The sequence below is a fragment of the Eriocheir sinensis genome, chromosome 41 (assembly GCF_024679095.1).
Source record: "Eriocheir sinensis breed Jianghai 21 chromosome 41, ASM2467909v1, whole genome shotgun sequence".
Lineage (NCBI taxonomy): Eukaryota > Metazoa > Arthropoda > Malacostraca > Decapoda > Varunidae > Eriocheir > Eriocheir sinensis.
The window spans coordinates 14,372,057-14,396,933 of record NC_066549.1 but is presented as its reverse complement, the minus strand read 5'-3'; the positions used below and the strand labels follow the sequence as shown (position 1 = coordinate 14,396,933).

The 24,877-nt window shown below is 41.7% G+C and overlaps 2 protein-coding genes across 4 annotated transcripts; one reads left to right on the top strand and one right to left on the bottom strand.

Annotated features, from left to right (window-relative positions):
- Nucleotides 1-3,072: 3,072 nt before the first annotated feature.
- On the top strand, nucleotides 3,073-11,358 carry LOC127009702 (tRNA N6-adenosine threonylcarbamoyltransferase-like). 2 transcript variants are annotated; one of them, XM_050883038.1, is made up of 3 exons: nucleotides 3,073-3,228; nucleotides 4,946-5,114; nucleotides 8,559-11,358. In XM_050883038.1, exons 2-3 carry the CDS (start codon nucleotides 4,965-4,967, stop codon nucleotides 9,414-9,416), a joined length of 1,008 nt encoding a protein of 335 aa, XP_050738995.1. In that variant the 5' UTR covers nucleotides 3,073-3,228; nucleotides 4,946-4,964; the 3' UTR covers nucleotides 9,417-11,358. The 2 variants fall into 2 exon arrangements, with proteins under 2 accessions (XP_050738995.1, XP_050738996.1); XM_050883039.1 differs by having other exon boundaries at nucleotides 3,222-3,368.
- A 918-nt stretch (nucleotides 11,359-12,276) lies between these two features.
- On the bottom strand, nucleotides 12,277-22,534 carry LOC127009703 (S-phase kinase-associated protein 1). 2 transcript variants are annotated; one of them, XM_050883041.1, is made up of 4 exons: nucleotides 22,386-22,534; nucleotides 17,546-17,648; nucleotides 15,484-15,659; nucleotides 12,277-12,796 (listed from the first exon to the last, which is right to left on the bottom strand). In XM_050883041.1, the coding sequence occupies exons 2-4, from the start codon at nucleotides 17,646-17,648 to the stop codon at nucleotides 12,587-12,589; spliced, it is 489 nt and encodes a 162-aa protein (XP_050738998.1). In that variant the 5' UTR covers nucleotides 22,386-22,534; the 3' UTR covers nucleotides 12,277-12,586. The 2 variants fall into 2 exon arrangements, with proteins under 2 accessions (XP_050738998.1, XP_050738997.1); XM_050883040.1 differs by lacking the exon at nucleotides 22,386-22,534 and adding an exon at nucleotides 21,616-21,736.
- Between the last annotated feature and the right edge of the window lie 2,343 nt (nucleotides 22,535-24,877).

Genomic DNA, 24,877 nt, shown 5'->3' with positions numbered 1-24,877 from the left:
GAGATATTTACCTTGAACGTTACGTAATTCTCTACAGAAGGATCCCCGGAAGAATAAAATGCTAAAGTTTTCTTTCAGATATGAGAGCAAAATCTACACTATACTTGCTCACATCACACAGCAAAGGCCACTGAGATCTGAAGCTAAGCATCCCCGCTCGGCCATAGCAGTGTGGACAGGTTTGGTGCCGTGTTTCACAATGTTTCGTCTGATGTCCGTCTGTTTTGTTTTGAAATTTTGTTGCTTTCATATCGATTGCCAGCTAGTCTTTATAAACCGAATTAAGCTGAACTGTCACTTTAGTCCTCAAACCTACACGGAGAGTTCAGGAACACCTGTGAGAATTAAACACAAACAACCGACCTCTACGGCAGCGAACGATTCTAGTAATGTTGCTTTCGGGGGCAGCTGTTTGCTTCTCACCCAATGCGCGGCTTCCTTCACCTCCTCCTTGCTCTGATTGGGTCCACTGCTTGATGGTGGTTTAGCGGTATTCTTTATTTAGCGAAGGACACTTTTATGGTACACACTTTTATAGTTTTAGATGCCGTAGTGAACACTTCCCTAATATAATAGTTTGGCTGTAGCTGTCAAAGAAAACGAGAAAGAGGCTCACGGGATCGATATGCGGCGGCGGCGGCTGTGGCGGGGGCGGTGGTGACTACCACTACCCAGGGAGATGCGGCCCCGTGCCGCCTCACCAAGTGTTGTTTAAGTATAAACATATATATATATATATATATATATATATATATATATATATATATATATATATATATATATATATATATATATATATAAAAAATGTATGTCTACAGCTGAGCAGGGCAGGTGAGCGGGGCAAAATAAAGTACGAGTATATGTACTCCACGCCTTGCCTGACTAGTAGCCACCAATTGCTAGTTTTAAAGACTTATTCTTAAAAAAAAAACTTACTTTTATTAGGCGGTGTAAACATCTACAGCGTAAAAATTGCTCTCAACTGCAGGTGCACGACCTTATATATATATATATATATATATATATATATATATATATCTATATATATATATATATATATATATATATATATATATATGGGGGGGGGGGGTATCCTCGCCTTGAGAACAATCAGGCCTCCACCACTGTCATTGTGTTGTAGTGATGACAGTCAATCTAGCACTAAACTGCAAACACCATTTCCTGTTTAATAACAAAAATTATTAGCAACGGTAATGTTTTAAAAAGAGGACTTTTTTTTATTTATTTATGCAAAAGAAACTAGAGTAGGAGAATAAATAAAGAATATAAAGTATTAGGTATAGGACCACTGGAAATCTGCCGCTGGCCTGCCACCTTGTGCTTGTCCCGCACGCGTCGGTGCACCTCGGCCAGGCTTTCCTGCATTGCCGCTGCGAAGCCAGAGGTGACGGTGGGGAAGCTCACGTCGGGAGGCCGCTCTGTGGCCAAGTCCACCGATAGCCTGAGCTCCCGGCCGAATATGAGGCAGGCAGGTGTGTAGTCCGTTGCCTCATGCACAGCGGACCGGTACGCCATCAGCATAGCGGGCAGTTCGACGTCCCACTGGCCTTCCCCGCAGTACTTGGCCAGCTGTTGCGCAAGGGTCCGATTGAAGCGCTCCATCATGCCGTCAGACTGCGGGTGGAAGGGCGTCGTCCGGGTCTCGCGCACCCCCAACAACTCGCAACACTCCTGGAACATTCGGGACTCAAACTCACGGGCCTGGTCAGACTGCAGCTCCGCGGGTACTCCGAACCGAGTAAAGAACTCGTTCACCAGCACGCCCGCCACGGTCTCGGCCTCGAGGTTAGGGAGTACATATGCCTTGGACCACTTGGTGAAATAGTTCATTTCTTTTTTCGTATTTAACTACCGCTACGTACCGCAGTACCGCACCGCGTACCGTACTGGGAAAGAAAAAAAATGGGACCGCACTACCGCAACCGCACTACACCGGAAAAAGTACGTATCGCACTACCGCAACCGCACTACTGCTTCTTTCAGTACCGCGCCCACCTCTGAGTAATTATAGTAGCTAGTGGTCGTGATGGTCTTTTAATTATTTTCTCTCGTTTACCAATAAATAAAACAACGTACTTGATCAACTATATCAACAACGGTATCACTTACTGTATTGAAGTGTAATTGTTACAAGTCCTAGAGAAATACAGAGGTAATTTAAGATAGTTGAAAGAATAGTTCAAACTTCATAGGCCCAAATACGTAGTATAGTCGGTGATGACACCTGGTAAGGATGAAATTATATATACCTCGACATTTTAACATTAAACGAATATTTTCACCCCCAACAAAGTACCGTAGGATACATTTTGTTCTGCACGTTTTTTTTTTTTTTTCATTTACAGGTGTTGTGCTGGAAGCTTCCCCCGGCGACCATAGGCCTCTAGAAGGCTCCCGGAGAAACGAGCAAGGGGGCGGGGAGCAAGGCGAGCCGTCCATATTTAGGGCGCGGCCAGGCGCCAGGCGGGAAGTGTTGCCAATTCGCATATATTTTTGCTACATGTTCTTGTATGATCTAAAATATACTGTAACATTCTAGACTGTACTGTTCTGGATATATATAGGAGAAGAGGGCGAGAGAGGGCCAGTCCCAGTCATAGTAAGCTAGTGTTCAGTGAAGAGTCAGAGTGAAGTGTACTACTAAGGAAGAACATTAAACTACAGAAACTGTGCAAAGTGTTTACATCTCTCCCTCCCAAGGAGCCTCCTGACGGCGACACGGAACCCAAGTAACACGTCCGGCATAACACAGGAAATGCCGTTACGAAGGCTTAATTTGCGAGAAATCTCAATTCACCTGTAACATCAAGATTAAGATTAATACTGGGACTGCAGCATGTAGTGCTGAATGTAAGAAGTATGACAGGGACAGAACAAAGATGATGCATATGTTTCTGAGTGAGATGGGACGTGGAGTGAATGGAAGGACTGAAAGGGAGTGGATGGTGCTGCTGCTGGGGCTGAGCGGAGAGACGAATGGACGAGTGATTGAGGCAGTGAAAGAGTTCTTGGAGAGCATGTGGCGTGCAAGATGTAGGGAATGATATCTTGCCCCGAGAAGAACATAGACTTTCCGCATGATTTGTTTTCTTTCGCAAGAGCTGCCGATACAAAGGCCTGGCTGGGGAGAAATCCCAAGCCATCTGTGACATCAAGATCAAGATCAAAATCAAGCTGAAGTACGAGGGAGCTCACACATTGAAACCGGTAAATTATATTGTCATGGCAGGACAGCCTCTAATCACTCACCCAAGCTAGACGTCGGTCAGTCACGTAGGCCCTTCTGTGGTGGGCAGGAACCATCACCCGGCAGAGGGCCAGCGCGACACAAAGGGTCGTGTTTTGCGGTAAACATTTCGTCGCCCAAGTTCACATATTTGACAAGGCTTTCGTAGGAGTTTGGGTCATTTCCAGGGGTAGTTTTATGACCCTGGTGGTTGTGTGACCCTACCTCTGTACCATGAACCTAAAAAAACACTCAGTGGAACCCGATTGATCCACCCTGACTCAGAAATAGCTGATGTGAGAAGTAGAAGTGTCTTATAATACTGGCCAAAGGTTACCAGTTACCTTCCCCAAGTTTCCCCAGGCATACCCATTTATCGACCAGTTCGAAAGGGGGGATGAGCAGGGGAATTCTCCCGAGCCCTAGAGCGAGGGATAAAACTTGAACTGTACTGATTTCAAAGTGATGGAACAGACCACATGTATCCTTAGTTGTATAATCATACTCTGTACTGCCTGGGGGTTGGGATGGCATGCTCCTCCCTTCTCCTTTGTTGTTTACCTGTAACAATAAACTATCAATCAATCGGACCACCTCAGAACTGAACCCCTGTCATGCTCAGTTTCCTGAAGCTAAGTGAACTTTCATCCAAAACTTCTTGATGGTAATCTATTACCACAAAAATTGTAATTTCCTGCTGAAATGGTAATCTGTTGATGCTAAATTTGGTAAAATTCTAGTGTTTGAGCGCATAACTAGGTCTCTGACAATGCAAATTGTCCCTTACCACCACTCCGTGCTAAAAATAGTCTACAGTTCCTGCCTACACATCATTGTGTCTGCAGAGCGATTATGTTCCCTCAGTCGTCCTGTTTCGGTGGTCATCCTTTAGTTTCTGCTCATTGTGTGTGCTGAGCGTAGTCGTGACACCTCCACTGACATATGTGATGTTCTAGATGAACCAATATCTTGTTCACAGGAGTGTTCAGAGGAGTGGGAAGCAAAAGTTGGATTTTGGGGGGAATCATGGAATTCCAGCTAAACGGTCTGTCCAAATCATAATCTGATTTCACAGTTGAGTTATACGGATGATTTTCTACAACTTTTATTCAATGAGATTCATTCCAAAATGAAAAAAAACTACAAAAATTTACAAATTATTTTTTGAGTTTTACTGCAACTTTGGCTCTCTGTAAGCAGTAAATTTCCAGGTAAAAGATAGTAAACTTTATTTTTCACACTCCATCATGATAAAATGATAAACTTTTCTTCAATAAATTTTCCTGTATGTGTATGTGATAAGTGAAGCTATGCAAAAATGTCACAATATTGGACAACAACATCCACCAGTTGCTCATCCGTAGAATTTCCACGCTGGGCTGACATGATTTTCCACCAAATTTAGTGGAGAACCCACTCAATTGGCAATGCTGTGGTGTGAGAAATAGTATTGGAACACTCATACGCGGGAGATTTGAGCGCGGGTGGAGCTCACAACGAGTGCTTAGCACCACCAGCGAATACGCCTAACGTTCGCTGCGGGCGTTTAGCCATGAAAGGGTTAAGAGAGGCAGCAGATATCCATGGATCTTCAACATCCACGAGTGTGAATGACCTTACTTATAATTTTTTTCTTTACCTTCAATTTTTTTTGCACATGACCTTTGTCTCCATCTAACATGTTCATTTGTTCCACAGAACTCATCTGTATGTGAAGATGGTCATTGTCATTGGCCTTGAGGGAAGTGCCAACAAGATTGGAGTTGGCATTGTCTGTGATGGAAAGGTTTTATCTAATCCTCGTCGCACCTACATTACACCACCTGGGCAAGGCTTCATTCCTCATGACACAGCCAAGCATCATCAGGTGAGAGCTTCTTGAATATGAGAATGGCACAGGCAATAATTTACTTAACAGATATAAGATTATTTTAGACTCCATGCCTCCTTGGTGCAGTAATTAGCACTCCTAGCTATGAATCCTGGCCCATGCAGTTGGTGCAAAGCCTACCCAGCTGTTCATACACTGAGGCTAGTTGATAAATAGCTTCCTTGGAGAAATATAAGGATGGTATACTTTGGTAACCCAAATGTCACACCTGCCCTGCGTCCCTGGGTTATCACCTGCCACATGCTCAAGGGTCAGTGTGATGGAGATGAGCACCAAGGACATGCAGCTTAATGTATGCCCCAACTTAATAAGTGTTCCTTGTCAGAGCTCTTAAGTGGATGTTCACATCAAAGGTCTCCATTTTTTCCTGCATACTGACTGTTCGAGACTTGCCACTTGAGTGCCCCAATCTCGGGGACCTGCAAGAGCTGTACCTCTCCTGGTGTCAGTGTGGAGATAGGAGTTTCTCTCTTTCCCAGGTGCTTGGGGATAAGGTATCCTCCCTAGGTGGAGAGGGGAGTTTCTCCCTCTCCCAGGTGCTTGGGGACGAGGCACTCTCCCCAGGATGTCATTGTTTACTTACCGGAGGCTGGTGTCCTTCATCTCTTGTAGGTCAGTTGTTAACAGTTGCCATGTTTATGTTAGATCTTTTATTATGCACCTGTAAGTACATAAATATCATGTGTAGTTTGATATTAGGAGTATTCGGCACCACATAACTATAGTCACATCGGCCTTCAGTGGCGAGAGTCCCCCCTGTTTTAGGAGGATCCACCTGGAGCCTGACAGCCCTGTGCTGCTGATTGATTTACTGACAGCATGGCTGTTGTGGATGGATGGGTGCTCTTTCATTGATCATGTACAGTGAAGACTCAATACTCGAACGTCTTGGAAGTCGAACTTTTCGATACTCGAACGCAAAAGTTCGACTTGGTACTCGAAAAAATATCTGGTACTCGAACGTCCGCACACGTGGTTGTAAACAAAGGCTCCTGGCCTCTCCCTCCCCGTACCAGACTGCTCGGCACCGGTACTAATACTAGCCAGTTGCTCATGGTGTCCCTCATTTCTTCCTCACATGAGTGAGGCTGAGTGCCTGAGTGGATATCTCGGTGATATGGATATTCTCTCTCTCTCTCTCCACTGAATGAAGTGAATATTTATTTTTCGATAGAAACCTACCTCTTGTTTGATTTACATTGTTTTTGATTTACGTGACCTCTTCAAGGACACAATACTCGCGTAAATCGAGAGTTACCTGTATAGAGCTTTGGAACAGACTAAGTGAGGATGTAGTATCGGCGAAGAGTGTGCAAAGCTTTAAGGAAAATTTGGACTTTTTCTGGTTGCCTTGTGCTTGTACGTCATTTGTAAGGACGTTTTCTTGGCTGGAGAGGAGAGAAAAGTACGACGTGCTCTCCCCGTCTGTGTCTCGCTTGGCACTGGCACGGTGGCGCCTGTCTTCCTCCCCTGCCTCTCCGCGCGAAGAGGAGAGGATGACAGATGACAAAATTTACGGAGAAATAAAATATTCTAATGCAATTTATACATATATACAAGCACTGAATGATACCGCATATGTTGATGCGGATGTTCGGCTATGACGCAAAAGCCCCCCCAGGGGTTTTAATTTTATGAAAACAAACCTCACCACATGGCAATTTAGGGTTTCCCGGCCATGCTGAGCGAAAAACATCTTCTCGTCCAATTTTAAATATATTCGTCAAAAAATACCCCGTCGTCGCCCCCCTTAGTGGGAAGGGGGCCTGCATGGAGACTTCCCCGGAGGGACCGTGGGGTTGGCGTTGCGAGGTGCCCCTCAGTGTATGCTCCTGTTGTTTGATTGACTTCTACCACTTATAAGCATTCATATATATTATGCAAAATTAAGAGTAATTTTTTGTGTGCCTGTGTTCTCCATTTTGGGTGGTCAAATAAACTTTACATATAAAATTCATAAATTCCTGAATTTTAGCTTTGAATTCCTTTTTCAGCAATGTGTACCAAAAAGTAATACATTGGTTTACGAGTGCCTTACAAGCGTTTTGATTTACAAGCAACAAAAAATCTCTAAAAATGCCTTGGTTTATGAGCAGTGTGACTAGGTGTACGAGCATCCTGTTTGTACAAGTCAAAGACGCGAGCGTGGGTTCCCTTTGTTTGCTGCAAGATGAGACCACTCAGAGCAGAAAACAATTGGAATGGGGTCTCAAGCTGGTGTCACACTGGACCTTTTTCCTCCAACTGTGTTGGCAGTAGGCACAACCAGCAACTCCAATTTTTCTGGGTGTGCGTCACATACGACCAAGGTCAGTTCCCTGAATCCACAACATAAACAAACCAGTCGCCCTGTATCCACATGGCCACATAGCTGCTGTGGTTTGTGGTGCTGTTACTCAAATTATGGACTTATTGCTTCATTCAGTGGGAGGATCTACTTCAAGAAATTATTTGAAAAATATAAAAAATCAGTTAAATACTCTGGCATTAGTTATCAAATGGCAGCTTTATTTTTTCCCACGAATTTGAATGTCCCACCGAGATAAGTTTAAATTCCTAATAAGTGGGCATGGCAAACCAGTCCTCGTGTGGGTGGCAGGAATCGTTTTGTTACATTATATTCAATAAATGATAAAATAATGAAATACCAATGTATTTTAGTGCATCTGGCAACCTCTCCCAGGCCCACCGCAGTTTTTCTGCCTCCCACTCCGATGAACTGGTGTCTGCATGTAATTGTGCTGTAGTGTGCGATCTTTGTGTTTTCAGCACTATATTATTACCATGTTATTTATCATTGCTATTTGTTAGTAAAATTACTTTTATGTATTTTGTATAAAATAACATGTAAAATGATTTTTGTTAATATTTTTTTCAGGATATGGGATGTATTAATGGGATTCATATTAATTTAGATAGGGAAATTCATTTTAGTTTCCAATACAATACTAATAATGTTAATGTAAGGATGGTGATGCTACCAAAACCTGATACCTTTCACAGCATTTTTTTTTCCAACAAGTCCCTATGCAAATGTATATTATGTAATTCAAATTGATATATAAAATTATATATGAAACTGAAGTACTGGTATTTTCAAACTTGACTTTGAAAAAAAAAAATCAACATATTAGATTGATAAACTTTCAACATATTAAAATCAGGATGTTTCCACAAAAAGCAAAAATTATAATTTGTTCTCCATACAGGAGATGACAGTTGGGCAGGAACAAAAGTTGTAACAATGAGAGTTAGGTATGTCTTTAACTTTGTGGTACCAGTGTTAGTTTCCAAGTTTTTTGGTTTGCAAGCAAAATTCAGGAACAAATTAAACTCATATACTGAGGTTTGATTGTACTCTAGTTTCGTGGATAGGTATGCAACTCTCATGACTTAATAAAATCATTTTTTTTTTTTCAGGTTCACATATTGGAGGTCATTAACCAGGCCTTATCAGAAGCAGATGTCAGCCCACAAGATATTGATGCCATTGCTTTTACAAAGGGTCCCGGCATGGCTGCTCCCCTAATTAGCGTGGCAGTGGTGACTCGTACTCTTGCTCAGTTGTGGAATAAACCTATTGTTGCAGTAAATCACTGTATTGGACACATTGAAATGGGAAGGTTAGTAACAGGAGCACAAAATCCTACAGTACTCTATGTAAGTGGAGGTAATACACAAATTATTGCCTATCTAGAAAATAAATACAGAATTTTTGGGGAAACCATAGACATGGCAGTTGGAAACTGCTTGGACAGGTTTGCAAGAATTCTGATGCTCTCTAATGACCCAAGTCCAGGTTATAATATTGAACAAATGGCAAAGAAGGGTTCCAAATACCTTCCTCTTCCATATTGTGTAAAAGGCATGGATGTCTCATTTTCTGGTATTCTTTCGTATTTAGAGGACCGCGCTAATAAACTTCTCAAGAGTGGTCAATACACAAAGAGTGATCTTTGCTTCTCCCTTCAAGAAACAATCTTTGCTATGTTGGTCGAGACCACTGAGAGGGCTATGGCCCATTGCGGTTCTCAGGAGGTTCTTATTTGTGGGGGTGTTGGCTGCAACCTTCGACTGCAAGAGATGATGAACACAATGTGTGAGGAGAGAGGAGCCAGGCTTTATGCTACTGATGAATCATTCTGCATTGACAATGGCGCTATGATAGCCCAGGCTGGTTACCTCATGTACAATTCTGGTATTACAACTCCTCTTCAAGATACTTGGGTAACTCAGAGGTACAGGACAGATGATGTTCTTGTAACTTGGAGAGAATAAATAAAAAGTTGTAATAAATATAATTTGGTTTTATTGCATTACAATCCCAGGAAAGAACCATATACAGTAAAAGTCCTTTAACCCCTAAAGGATGGGCTAGAGGGCGATTTTCTGCTCACAGAGCATGTGCTGTGCTGATAAAATTTGGCTAAATAGGTGATCTTCATCAGTGCCCTGTGTGGCAATTTCAGATCAAAACACAATAGTTCATACTGCTTTTACATGGCCAATCTTTCATATACATGATGAAAGAAACGAAGTTCCTTGGTCATAGCATAGTGGAGATATGATGTTGGAAAGTACAAAATGGAAGACAGGAATTCCCGCACCCCGCCTTTCTCCACCCCAGCGGGAATTCCCGCTGGCATGCCAACACCGCAGAAGCCAGTTAAAAGCCAACTGGGAAAATTGGGAATACTCCCTTGTACATGGCCACGGTTATTTGCCGGATCCAGTTTCTCCTCAGCCGAAACAATACCTGTAGCGGTTAAAATGTTTTAAGTCGGTAAGGGAAGAGAACGAGAAATACGAACCACAGCTTGGGTCGGCACCCCTGATATAAATCCACTCGCTTTTATATATATTTATACGTTACTAGAAAATAAGGGAAAATTAAGGTTAGAATTAACACACAAAAAGACAACCTCAGAAAGGCAGAGGAAGGATAGATTAATGTACCAAGCTGAAAGGCGAGAAGGGAGAGTGTTGGAACCTGGTGAAGGCCACGTCACAAGGAAAGGTAACCAGGCAACCGCGCCAGCTGGCCAGATTCATTCTGGACTTAACCTTCCCACACGGCACAGGTAAGCTCACCGCTCGCTAGAGTCCTGAGTGTCTGGGAGTGAGAGATAGCCCTAGCTGGTGTTCATTAGTGATTCATTTCTGGACTGAACCTTCCTGCACGGCACAGGTGAATGGCGAGACAGCTGAAGGCCGGTGTCCCGGGCTAGGCAAGGCGAGTGGCCCGCCATCTTGAAGCCGCCCCATTGAGTCGGGAATGGACCCAGACGCCAGTGGTTAACAAGGGTCATGCCCTCAGTCAGGAGTGCCTGAACTGAGCAAAGGTAAGGGCGAGACACTCCAGTCCCTACCGCCCCCAAGACCAGCAGGCTTGTGATGGGAGTAAACGCCTCCGAAACCCTCCCTTTAGGCACGGCACAACAGCATATTGTGTAGCTCTCAGGCCTCCACCAAGCCAAGGAAATTGTGTCAAACGGGTAAGGGGCACCCGCTGTGTGGACGAGGGGCTAACAGTGACCTCACCCCCCTTTAGCTGTAACAGTCTGATCTTTCTCTCATACTTACTCTTTTCTTCCTATTTTTGTTATGAGTTTTTTTTGTGTGTGTGTGTGCACGCCGGTGCAGGAAGTTGAAATCGGAGTGTCTAGCCAATCGGGCAGTAGCCCTGTGATATATCCCGACATGTGTTCATCTCTCTCGTGTGTAGCATTTATCGATAAGAATGTTAGGGATTAGAAGAAAGGTTTTCACGTTTGTAAACAAAACATGCTACACTTCCTTCGTCTAGTGAGGATATGGTTAGAACCAGAGACCCATAGACGACTTTTCTGGAAGAGGCTTACACCTGTGACTCCAACTCCATAGCCTCAGTCATACTATTAGGTAGGGTTTTCTTTTTTTGATGGATATTTTGAACTGTGTATTTAAATGCAATTTTGTATTAACCAAAACATGCTACACATTCAAACCTAGTAATCAGATTAACACCAATGGGAAGGAGACCCTGGTATTTTGCAAAGGAATACTTTTTATTTAAGAAATAGGACATCAGATCTAGATAATTTTATCTAAATGATAGTTGTCAAAATAGGGTACTGGAATAGTTTCAATATTCTTTGAAAAAAATAATATAAAAAAATAATAAATAAATAAAATATATCCAATCCTGTTTTAGACCCAGCAATAAACTGGGTAAAATATATTCATTGTTTTCTTTAACTCCAATGATAAACTTGAAGAAACATAAATAACTTCTATATTTGAGGATAGTGGTAGAATTTTACATCTACATCAATGAGACCTCAATATACCTTAGATAGAGAATGAGAAGAGCTGTGCTGGTATCTATGAAACACACTTAATCAAGACCAACGATGTACTCCTCATATATCAAGGGAACAGCAAACTATTCTGACCCACGCTGTACACTAACAACCTTTGCAGGCACGTTGTCCTTTGATTCCATATTATATATTTCTTACCAATGAATAATGCTAGAACCATGGCAGACTACTGCATGTATACATAAAATATTTTTGTTTGAAATATTATGATCCAAGTGATCAGCTTAATGTAATAAAGCAAATTTGATTATTTTTTTTAATACCAACTGTCCAGAATCATTCCTTCCAGCAGCAACTCTCACATTAATACAAAGAAATTAAAATCCTTGGGCTAATCAAATATGATATTGCAGCTGTGCTCATTTAATGAGAACACGACTTCTCCCACCAAGATGATGAAGCAATTCGTGTAAACTAGAGCTAATCCCTGCCACCATGGCCTCCACATAATATTGTTTACACATGGGGTATAATAAGGCCTGGAGCTAAGTATAATCATGACTGGCTTCAATATTACCCTTAATGTCTGAAATAAATCCAAAGACAACCAAAGAACATTGTCTTCAAAGCTCTGGAACCTAATAGTGAGAGAGATCACTTAGGAGGACTAAGAAAAGAGGATAAAGGTGAAAATAAAGCTGCTTGTTGCAATTATATCATATTTTGTCACCAGGCCTCAAACCCTTCTGTCTTATTCTGTATCACTTATTAATTTGAAGCTGAATGAATGGTAAAGCCCTAGCTGCAGGTTTTGTATACGCAATAAAAGTAATAAATGAAGCTATATAATTTGTCTTATTTCAGTACACTGGTTGACATGTTTTGGGCATGTAAAACCAAAGTGCTCACAAAAAATACAAACCCATGGAGCCACAATGGCTTACATCACAAGCAAAAAATTATAATAAAATAAGTGAAAAGGGCGAGATACCTATTATTCTACATCAACTTTTATGTAGGAATTCACAGTACACTGAGAGCAGGTTTACTTACTTTATAAATATGCTCATTGTGATTGCATAAACAAGTACACTTCACTCCTAACACATTGAGAATAATTTACTGCAAAATTATGATCAGGTTCATTTACTTTTCTTCACACCACTCATTTTCTTTGCGAACTTGCTCCTCTTCTGAAGGTGTAAAGTCATTTTTAATGTTGAATGTCTTGCGGATTTCATCAGGAGTCTTCCCTTTGATCATGTTGGCCACAGTTTTGCATGTGACATCCAGAAGTCCCTTGATGTCCAGGTAATTGGCAGCCAAGATGAGTTCAAACAGTGTGCCCTGGTCCACCTGCAGAAATTGGACAGCCCAGTTAAACCTCAGAAAGCTAAAAATGGCAAGCTTTCCAACTAGAGTAAATTAGTCATTTAACCCCTTGAATGTGGATTTCCTACAAGAAGACATCACCAAGCTACAGGAGTGGAACAAAAAGTGGCTGCTACAATACAATGAAGAAAAATGTAAAGTCATGCACCTTGGGAGGGGAAATTCAGCATATCAATACCACATGGGAAACACTCCACTATCCACCACAGAGGCAGAGAAAGACCTGGGACTATATGTTACCAGGCTACTAGTGAAGGCCAAATCTGTGTCAATCGCAGTGGATGGGTTAAACCAATTTCATTGTAATTATAGCTAGTATTCTGACACCTAGAAGATCCCTTGAGGGAGTGGCTACAGTGACTATATTTCCTGTCACCTTACCCTCCCTCTTTAAAGCATTAACAAGTTTCTAACAATATCCTTTATTCATGTATATGCTTCTTGTCACCTTTTTTGTGTGTGTAGTATCAAACCACATTTCTGTGATACACTTGCTCTCTAGATAATTGATACACACTTCCAAATACAACACTTCCAATGGTTCAAACCAGCATCATATACTTTGCTCACTTTACTAAGAAAATAAAAAATATAAATAAATAAATAAAGTCCTAGTTCCTCACTAATTCTAGTCAATCAATCAATCAAACATGTGGGGGCACATTGTCTCATCCACCCTACAATGGCAAACGCAGGGGTTCCTCTGGGCAAAGCTCCATGCTGGTCCCTTTCTCATCCTAAGTACCTCCTGGCATGATCTATTGACTTGGCTCAAGCTACAAACTCTGAGGCTCTAAGGCTTGGCTTCCTCTGCTCAAGATTATCTCTTACAGAAACAACTTGATGAGCAGGGTCAGCTTCTGGGTAGTGTGCCATATAAATGTATAGCTGGAGTTGGTGTTGACAGACCATGCAAGTAATATATGGCGAGTTAGTTTCAGAGTAATCATCAGTTTAAGAGGACCATAACAATGAGCCTGATGGATTCTGAGTGTCCCGGCAGCAATGACGGAGAGTGGTGCCTGCCGAAACCCTCACCATTGAGTAAATAATACCTTCCTATAAGAAAGGAGGACCTGGGTACCAGCCACAGGAATTCCACAAGAGAGCACAGAAATAAAACAACTATATATAATAGTCCAGGGTTGAGAGAAAATGTGACACCTGGGTGGGGTGTCATATGTTACACGCCAATATCTCAAAACTTACTTATTTGCACATTTTCATTCATATCTCCATAACAATTATTATAAATAAAGTAAAACGAAATTGCAAAATCTACTGTATGAGATTTGTTTGGAATAGTAGAGAGAAGTATTGGTACTTTTTTTCAGTACTGTAAGTCATTAGGGTCTCCCAAAATTTCAAATTTCATATTTCTGACACAGTTTTCCAGGAAAGCCCCAAAAGAGATTTGCCACAGTTTATGGGTTAAACACCCTATCACAATGGTTCATCACAAATAGACTACAACTAGCTTTAGCAAAATCCAGAATTACCCTCCCACACCTCACCATAAACAACACCCCCCTAACACACACATACACCCAAAATTCTTGGTGTCACATACAACATATCAATGTATTTAAACAACATGTCACAAACATAAGAAACGAATTAACACCCAGACTAAATGCCCTCAGATCACTTACATATACAACACTTGGGACATAAAGAAACCCCTACTGCAGCACAACCTGTATCACGGTACCCCACACAACACATATGTTCAGTGATGGATTATGCCAACCATGCATAGGCTCCTAACCTTGCTGAAACTCACCTCAACATCTTGCAAACCATACAGAACAATGCTCTAAAGACAATGGGCTGTACTGCTACCACACCTACAGACCACCTACACTATGAAACCAAACTCTTCAAAGTTAAGGACAACCTTACGATGAGATGAGAGGTACATAAATTCTGGCCACAGCCACCACAAACCAACACCACTCACTACACTACATGAAAGAACACAAACTTACACCAAGAAACATCAGAACAACACGCAATAAAAGATACTATAAACAAATACTGTGAACACTTCCACCCCTCCCACCTCAATCCAGCTTCCAGAAACAAATTCCTACACAAATGACTCGATCAATCTGCCCAGTCACTCAAAGAGAAGACTCTGCTGCATGCCCATCCACCAGAAATACATCCCTCAGAATCTTTCATCTTCAGTAAAGACTGAGTCCACCTGGCTAGACCGTGCTGTGGGTATCATCTAGCCCAGCACATTGTTGTTTAAGCCAACAACACAATACACAATCGGTGAGATCAATGTGGGAAAGCCTGGTCACTGCCATGGCCTTACTGAGGAGTTTGGGACTGCTTAGACAGATACCCTGAAGAACCCCAGCAACTTTGTGTATGGAGTAAATGCCTAGACCTACATCAGAAATATGAATCAGATTGTCAAAATATAAAAGGTAAGTTCAAGCAAATCATTAATAAATTTGAAAGTGATGAAAAGTAGAATTAAAACATCAGTCAATTATTTGGCTAAACTGTGTGTAAGGGAGGGAATACTGGTAGGCTTTTATGACAGCTCTTTAAAAGTTCCCAGAGTGTAAAGTTGAGTCTTGGCCTGCTTTAACTTTTTAAACAACTCCCTCCAACAATGAAAAATTCTGGCACATTACCTTTAAGAAGTCTGCATCCCAAGAGGAGATATCATCTGTGCGTTTCTCTTTATTGTCATCATCATCAGGGAGAGGTGGATCATCCTTATGGTAGGTACACCACTGGATTACCTTTTTCAAGATAGCTGCATTCACATTGGGTAGAGGAACCACCTCCTCCTCATCTTCATCCATGCCTGTGTGGGAGATTAAACCCATAGGGATATTCAAATGTTTCCTGATAGTATATGATGATATTTGAAAATAGGACAGATGGCTGAATGAGTGAAATGATGAAAGAAACAAGTATTTTCTTAACAAGTATTTTTAACATCAGATAATATCTACGAGTAGATACATAATGAAATGGGGGGATGAAAAGGGAAAGCAAATGTGAGGTTTATTGCAAAATTGCATCCGTCAATCTGTTTTTCTCCTCCAGGCAGGTCGTCCATTTATCTTTGATCAGCCTTTCACAGATCTTTGCTACCACACATGTCAAAGAAACTGGCCTATAGTTCCAAGGGTCCACCCAGCATCATCCTTTGTAAATTGGGATAATGTCTGTTCACTTCCAGATAGCTGGGGCCTTATCCTCTGCTAGTGTGCAGACTATGACTTTTTACTGGTGCTACAGAAAAAAATTATTGAAGAAAAGTTGCTCATTTTATCGCGATGGAGTCTGTAAAATATAGTTTATAATCTCTGACCCGGAAATTTACATGAGTTGCAGTAAAATTCAAAAAATAATTTTTGAATTTTTTTTTCATTTTGGAATGAATCTCATTGAATAAATGTTGTAGGAAATCATCCTTATAGCTCTACTGTGAAATCAGATTTTTATTTGGACTGACTGTTTGGCTGGAATTCCATGATTCCCCCAAAATTTTAACTTTTTACTGGTGCGACGTACAGAAAAATTTATTGAAGAAAAGTTGCTCATTTTATCACAATGGAGTGTGAAAAATATAATTTATAATCTTTTACCCAGAAATTTACTGCCTACAGAGAGCAAAAGTTGCAGTGAAACTCAAAAAATAATTCTTGTATATTTTTGTAGTTTTTTTCATTTTGGAATGAATCTCATTGAATAAAAGTTGTAGAAAATCATCCGTATAACTCAACTGAGAAATCAGATTATGATTTGGACAGACCGTTTAGCTGGAATTCCATGATTCCCCAAAAATTCCAACTTCCGCTTCCCACTCTGAACACTCCTGTGAACAAGATATTGGTTCATCTAGATTCTAGAACATCACGGATATCAGTGGAGGTGTCAAGACTACGCTCAGCACACACAATGAGCAGAAACTAAAGGAAGACCACCGAAACAGGACGGCTGAGGGAACATAATCGCTCTGAAGACGCAATGATGCGTAGGCAGGAACTGTAGACTATTTTTAGTACAGAGTGGTGGTAAGGGACAAACGAGGTGCCAGTTAGTCAATTTGCATCGACAGAGCCCTGGACAGCTTTTCGTTCTCCGGCGCTGGCATCATGCTCACTGCCTACGTCTGATAGAACTATATGACGCCAGTGGAATCATCGTCATTATGGGGTTAAAGAGCATGCACACACTGCTGACATTGTGACAATGACTCAAGTTGCCCAAGGTTGATCCATCTCAAAGGAAACTGGTGGTATGAACAACTCTTGTTAAGGAGGTGCAAATGACAATGCACTACACCAGTGCACAATACTCAAGTAGAGCAAGAACAAAGCAGTGGAAGCAACTGACTGAAATAGATACATCATGAAAACTGCTGTAACCCTTCCTGCATATACTAGGCTTGTGCAAACTTGAGTCAACTAGCAATCTCATCTGACATTCAAATGTAAGTTTTGTGTTAAACAAAACTCCCAAGATGGTGAGGACATCACAACTACCACTGAATCCTTGCAAAGATTACTGTAAGATGGGAGGACAGTGTAGGATCTAGAAAAAAGATACCTGGACTTCTATAAATTCACTATCCCAACTCAAAATTTCTAAAACAATGCTTAGGACCTCCTCCTACTCAGCACATCATTATAGAGTATTATACATTATGATACACTTTCAAACATGCTCTTCAGGACTTACCAAGATCTTCTAACATGGTTTTTATGGTGACACTTTGTTTGGCGATCTCCACATCCACGTCAAATGTGTCACCATCACTGCTCTGAAGTTTGATACTCGGCATCTGAAGGATAAGGCAAAAGCTTAATGAAATGGATTACAATATATATGCTATTACATTATTAGCACACATAATCTTTGGTGGTGACAATTTTTTTTACAGCAACAGAAGCAGGTCAAGAAAAAATGAGAATAAAACAAAGTCTGCAAAGAACTTCTAGGAAAGTAAATAGAACAAGAAAATTAAAAAAAAACATGTTAACCCTCTCGCGCACGATGACACGTTTCGCGTCATCAAGGGTAAAAAGGTCCTGGCGCACGATGATGCAAAACGTGTCATAAAAGTTTTAAAAAATTATTAAAAATTAAGTTTTCGGTGAAAGTGCATCAAATTTGGGAGCGTCATTTGTTAGGATAAGTTTCTTAATGGTAACATATGGCAACCTTCCTAAGGAGCACAGATGAGGAGGAGTGATGAGGAGGGAGGAGGAGTGGAGGGAGGAGGGGTTGGTCACCTCGAAAAAAAATACAGTTTTCTTGGTGTAACTCGGGAACTAATAGGCGTATGAGGATTTTGAGAATACCATAAGAATCCTCATTAAATTCTGCTTCGAAGCATATATTCTGCTAAAAAGTTGGCCCACAAAATTTTGGGCTAGCTAGCCAGCTAGCTCGGGAAGAGTTGGTACTTAAGATTTATTGTCTACAATACTCTATACGGAGACTTGAAACGAGTTTGTAGACAAAGAGTGTGGGGAGATCTGATAGAAGTATTCAAATGGGTCAAGGATTTCAACAAAGGTGATAAAAGTAAAGCACTGAGAATTAACCAGCAGGATAGAACATGCAGAAATGGATTTAAATTAGAAAAGCATAGATTTAGGAGGGAAATAGGCAGACATTGGTTTAGTACAGCACTGTCTCCAAGTTTGCGATAAATAGGTCGACGTCCCGCACAACATGTGGAAGGTGGGAATTGGCTGATTGAGGAGCCTGGGCCCACGACGGGCACAGCCACACACACACACACGGGCCCCGATGAAGGTGCCATTTGGGTGGCGCCAATGCGGGGCCGCACCGCCGACACTCGTCATCACCATCACCATTACCATCATCAGTTGCTCGCACATATGCGCCTGGCTGCCCGGATCCCACTCACCATGCTTCCTGCGGCCAATGGAAAGGCCCAGGGGATGGGCAAGAGCAAGAATTGGAATCAAGGACCACAAGGTGTGAAAAAACCTGGTTTTAGAAGCCTTTTCCTTTTCCTTTCGGGTCATATCGCAGTTTCAGTTTTCACTAAAAATCAAATTTTTGGGGTCCCTATCGCAAACTCAGTGAATCGCAAACTTGAAACTCGCAATCCTGGAGGTAGATGATAACTACATGGACGCAAGAGGTATTTCTCTGTGGAACTCTCTTCCCCAGCATGTTGTTTCAGCTAATTCACTTTCGGCATTTAAAGCATCCCTTGCTGCTCATCTCGGTGACAGACTTTTTAATTTTAGTTTGTTCATTTACATATTATTAATTGATTATTTACTTTGCTGCACATGATGCACAATTCCAGCTCTGTCTATAGCACATGCATTTGTATGTATGGAGGTTACTGAATTAGTCGGGCTGGCGCATCAGCAGAGTGCGGCTTCCTTTTGGGCCCTGTGTCTACCGGGTTCTGGGAAGCCCACCAGGTGAGAGAACCAGGTGAGAGGATGACAGGTGGTAGTGGGTGGAAATCTGGAGCTTTCTTGTGAAGGCCAGTCGGCCTCTTGCAGTCTCCCTATGTTCTTATGTTTTTACATTCTCTCCTCCCCCATTTCCCTTCTTTCCCCTTATTTTTCTCCTTTCTCTCTTCATTTCCTTTCCCCTTCCTCCCAGTTTTTCTCTCTTAATCTCTTTCCCTCCCACTTTTCTCTCTCCCTCTTTCCTCATCCTTTACCTGACTCTCCCTCTCTCTCTCTTCTTTTCCCCTCCCTTTCCTCCACTCCTTTCCCTTGTTTGCTCCTTTCTCACACCCTCTTATCTCTCACTCTCTTCCTCCCTTTCTCCTACCCCCATTAAATTAGATGAACACACACACACACACCCAGAAGGGGAAATGAGAAGGGTGTGGGGAGGGGGGGGACAGAAGGGAGTCAGGTCAGGAAGATAGAGGACCTGACTCTCCCTTCTTCCCCTCCTCCCCACACCCTTCTCTTCCCTTCTGTTTTCTTCCTCTCTAACTCTCCCTTTTTTCTCCACTCCTTTTGCCTTATTCCCCTTACATCCTCTATCTGTATTTTTATCACTCACTCTGTCCCTTTCCTCCTCACTTCCCCCTTCCCTGTGTGTGTGTGTGTGTGTGTGTGTGTATTTACCTATTTGTAGTCTACCGGGCCCGAGCCCATTCATACACTCTGTCCAGGTCTTTTTGCAGCTCCTCACAATCTTCCCCCATCCTCACTTTTCTTAATAACTTTGCATCATTTGCAAAAAGGCTCATATAGCTTTTTATACCCTTTGGCATATCATTTATATATATTATGAACATTACTGGTGCCAGAACTGAGCCTTGTGTGTGTGCATGTGTGTGTAGATTATCCTATGGACACGAACGAACACACACACACACTCAGAAACTTTGTGATGGGGAAAGGAACCATACGACATTGAGTGGGTGGAGGAAGAGGAAAAGGAGTAGCAGTAGGATGTGTAAAAGTAGGAAGAGAAATAGGGAACAGGGCGAGGCAAGGGTGATGATGTAGGTTGGGCAATGGGGTAGGAGTGGGAGGAGGTACAGAGGGGAGGGAGGGAGGGAGGGAGGAAAGACCAAATACCTTTTAATACACAGTTTTCAATGATTTCTACTTTGTAAAATTTGCACTTTGCAATGTTTTTTGTCGACCATATTTTTGCAAAGTAAGAAAACCACCTATACTATTACTACATTTTCAGTAACTGAAGTTTTCAACTTTAAGTGAAATTTAAAATAATGTGGAACTCTACTCTGGGGAGGTGGTGGCCGAGTGGTTAGCGTGCGGACGTGGTGAGCCCAAAGACCAAGCATGGACCAGGTTCGAGTCCCCCACTGAAACACGCTTATTTTTCAAGTCATCACCAAGGGGCAGAAAATTACCCACACGATGTCCGGATCTTCAATCAACCCTGAACTTATCGACTTTGGTCAAGAGGAGCACCGGGGGGCAGCATGGACCAAGCAAGAGTCATATATCACGCCAGCCACTAAAAATATAATTATCATGCGCCACTAATGGCACGGGTTGGGGCTGTCCATAAGGCCCCTCAAGAATGCCTACAGGCGTTACAGGCAGAAAAAAAATTGTAAATTTAGACCCCAGATATTTGCCGTTGTTTTGAATTCCGGATAAACGAGGTTCTACTGTATACGGGGATTATTAATGAGAAGGTAACCTACCAATTTTGAGATGACTACTGATTTCTGAACAAAATATTATTTTGTTTATTAGGGATATAATTTTATCCAGAAATCACTAAATGATGGACTTTTCAATGCCTGATGAGCACCTGCCACCACCCATTATCATCAGCCCACATAGTGGACTTGACCCCGCCGCTACCCTGTCTGTCTTGCGCTGCATATTTCCGCTGTATTTCTGCCACCCCACACCATGTGCCGAATAAATTTAACTAACCTAACCTAATTTAACCTATTTATTAGGAGGGCTTCGCCCCCCTTGACCCCCTTCTATTTTCTGGAAATCATTTATTTTTACACCAGGGACCAAAAAAGAATATATTGTATTAACTTTGCAAGAGGTGGCTATCCTCTCGTTAATATTATCCACATACATATATGAATAGAGGAGCACTTGATCAAGTAAAAGAAAAGACATCAGAACATTAGTAAAACCAATCTTGACACAAATTAGTTTCATTCTTAATCATCAGGAAAATTTACTAAGAAACTCTTCACTTCTCATCTAGTTCATATTGGGGTAGTAGTGACTAAACGCACTTTAACAAGCAATCCTTAACAAAAGTCTTGACAAGTAACTCAAATTTTGCAATACCTGGTATGTATCAATCAAAAGTTGATCCATATGACAACATAATGATGAGCAAAGGAGGAATTGAAGTACTCTCCACTCTTGAATATCTAGATAGGAAGTATTTCTCCCAGTAACCCGCCCGCGTCATGAAAGTAAATATTCCACGGCCACCCCACCATGCCATGAGATACTTAAGGTGAACTGAGTATCATGTGTCACGGGCATATCAGTGTTGTAGGAATTCGCTCGCAGGCGGAAAATAGCTCGCAGAGGTCCAACTTGCTTATTTATATTTCATTCACTGCTATCGTTTACTTGTCCTGTTTCGCCTCCAATACATGGCCCAAACATCAGAGATACTTATAATCAAGAGAAGGGTTTATAACAAACGAATATGAGATTTTTTTAAAGAATTACCACACGTTGATGTCCACTCAGTTCTTACTTGTTTGGAAGTTGGTTATTGTCTCTTGCGGGTAAAATCAACCACTACAATGATCACACGTGGACAAACTAGGCCAAAACCAGGCAAATTAATAGGTTTTCCTGATGTGTATTCGCCAGTGCATATCACGGCGACTTATTTCTGCGAGGAGGTATTTTTCGCAACACCTGGGAAGAACACACACACACACACACGCACACACACCTCCAGCCTCCTTATCAAAACATCCAATATACAACATCATCCGGTAATACAGAGGACTGGCCCGAGCACTGACTCCCTTAATATCGTTTATAGGCGGAGAAAAGACAGGCAAACAAGTACAAATAAGAATGTAGCCACGCACCTTAATATAGTAGCAGAGACACCACACACAACAACCTTGACCGACGCGGGAGACCTCTTGCGGACACACTAACACACACACACACACACACTCTTCTCAAGTTCTCAACGTTAGCATATTGTCGTACTCAGAGCATAGTATTTACCGGTTTTTGACGCCTAACTATTGGAAGGAAACATCAGGAATTAACTATTTTAACGATAAATATAAATGAATCTCGTTATTGGAGCTCAGGAGACAGTTTGGGGGTCGGAAGTTGGTAAATATAAGAGGCTGAGTACGACAATCTGGCAACGTTGACCCTTCTTCCTCCTCCTCTTCTTTTCACCTGTTGTTACGAGAAATACCTCCCACAGAAATAAGTCGCTCTGCTGTCCACTGCGCATGCGCACTGGTGGAAGACGGAAGAGAAACCTATTAATTTGCCTGGTTTTGTCCTAGTTTGTCCACTTGTGATCTTTGTGATGGTTGATATTGCCCCTAAGAGAATAACACACCAGCCCAATAGTTCATACCAGTATGAACTGAGTGAATATTAAAGTGGATCGTAGCTATAGTTCTGTAAAAGCTATAGCTGCTATGTTCATTTGTTATAGAGCATTCTCTTGATTAAAATTGTTTCTCTGATGCTTGTGTCATGTATTGGAGCCAAAACACGACAATTAAACGATAACGGTGAGTGAAATATAGAAAGTGTACCTCTCTCTGTGAGCTATTTTGCGGCTGCGAACTGATTCCTACAACACCGTTCCGCTATAATATAGTCCAGTCAATCTATATAGCACAAATTCTGGCCCATGATGGAAAAAACTAGAACAGAAATGAAACCTATTGTATGAAATTCCTAGCACCTTAGTACATCACATATCAAAAGTAGAGAAGAAAGGATCGAACTGCTGGTGGAACATGGTAAAAAAAATCACATTTGATATAATTGCTTCCCACACTCGATCATGCGCTGCTAAAAATAACAGGGTTTTCATCAAATACCCTTTTCCTGTTTGTCACAGAATACACTGAAGGATCATATAATATGTAATTTCATCTTACCCACATTTTATTGTCTTAATATTGTCCAGGGGGAGGTACCGCCCCCCTCCCTTGTTGTGCTTTATCATTCCTAGCTACCATTGTATCTTTTTAGTTTCATGGTGCTCCCTACACATGTACCAATAGTTGTATAATCACACACTATCCTGCCTGGGGGTTGGGATGGCATGTTCCTCCCTTCTCCCTTGTTGTTTACTTGCATCAATAAACTATCAATCAATCTTATATATAGTGCATACATGCATATTTAAAATTAATTATATTTTTCCCCCCGAAGAGGGCATCTATTTTTTTTCCTGAAATGTAGGCCTACTCCATGACATTCTTTCCTTCCACACTTTTGAGTATCTTTCTGTCCTCTTCTGCAGCTTCATGGGCATTGGCAGTTTGGTCAGCTGTGACACCTGTGACAATGTTACGTAGTAATGGGTTTTGTGCAAATTAAGGGGGCTTCTGTCTTGGAGCAGAGACAGTAGTGATAGAGTGTCAATAGTGTCAAGCTCATCTCTCTTTTGTCTTGCATCTGTGGTTTCTTTGAGTTGTTCACTTTTTGCGTAACTTATAGTTGCCATGAACTCTTGCATGGCCATATTAATATATCAACAGTCGACACATGCAGGCATGGATAGTAGCCACTGGGCATGCACGTTGTACTTCAGACATTCCACGACCACGCGCGTTAATCCAACAAATTCAGCGTTGCCATATACCCAGAAAAGTCTGGATTTCTCCAGAATTTTGTAACTAATTTCAGAATTAAAGAATTTTGACGAATATATCCAGACTTTTTCATGCTTAGCCAGAAAGAATCCCTTAAACCTAAGTGAATCTACACAAATCAGATGGCTCCAAAACGTTGCTTTTCTACTCTAGTTAATATTAAGTTCAAGGAAGTGACGGTCGAGCTTGTTTTTAAGCAAGAGTGGCTTTATAAAGCAGAAACTGAGCGGGCAGAAGAGTCTGGACTAGTCGGCACTACCCTCTGTCATGAAACTTAATTAAGCAGAAAGCCTTCCACTAGCAAGGAGATCCAGACAAAGGAGTTGGAAAGCGTGCATGGTGGCGCGTAAGTGACGGGTCCGAAAGTGACTTATGGCTGTATGACCTGCCCAAGCCAGCCTATATCTGCAATGACTTATCACAGTTTGTGCAGTGGCAGTAATGATGGAGACAAATTTGAAGCTCCGATCATTTCCATATAACGTTTAGGACTGGGCTGCCTAATGCAAACTGAGGTTTTTCTAACTCACGACAACTTCAGGCAAGACGTTCCACGAACGTAGTTCGGAATTTGGCAGCTTAACTATTAACCTCGGATTTGGATGGCGACATTCATGAAATATGGGGAATCAAATCACGATAAAAAAAAAATTATGCTTATATCGCATTCTACAACCATTATCTTCATAAATAAAATGTTTAACCTGATTGATTGATAGTTA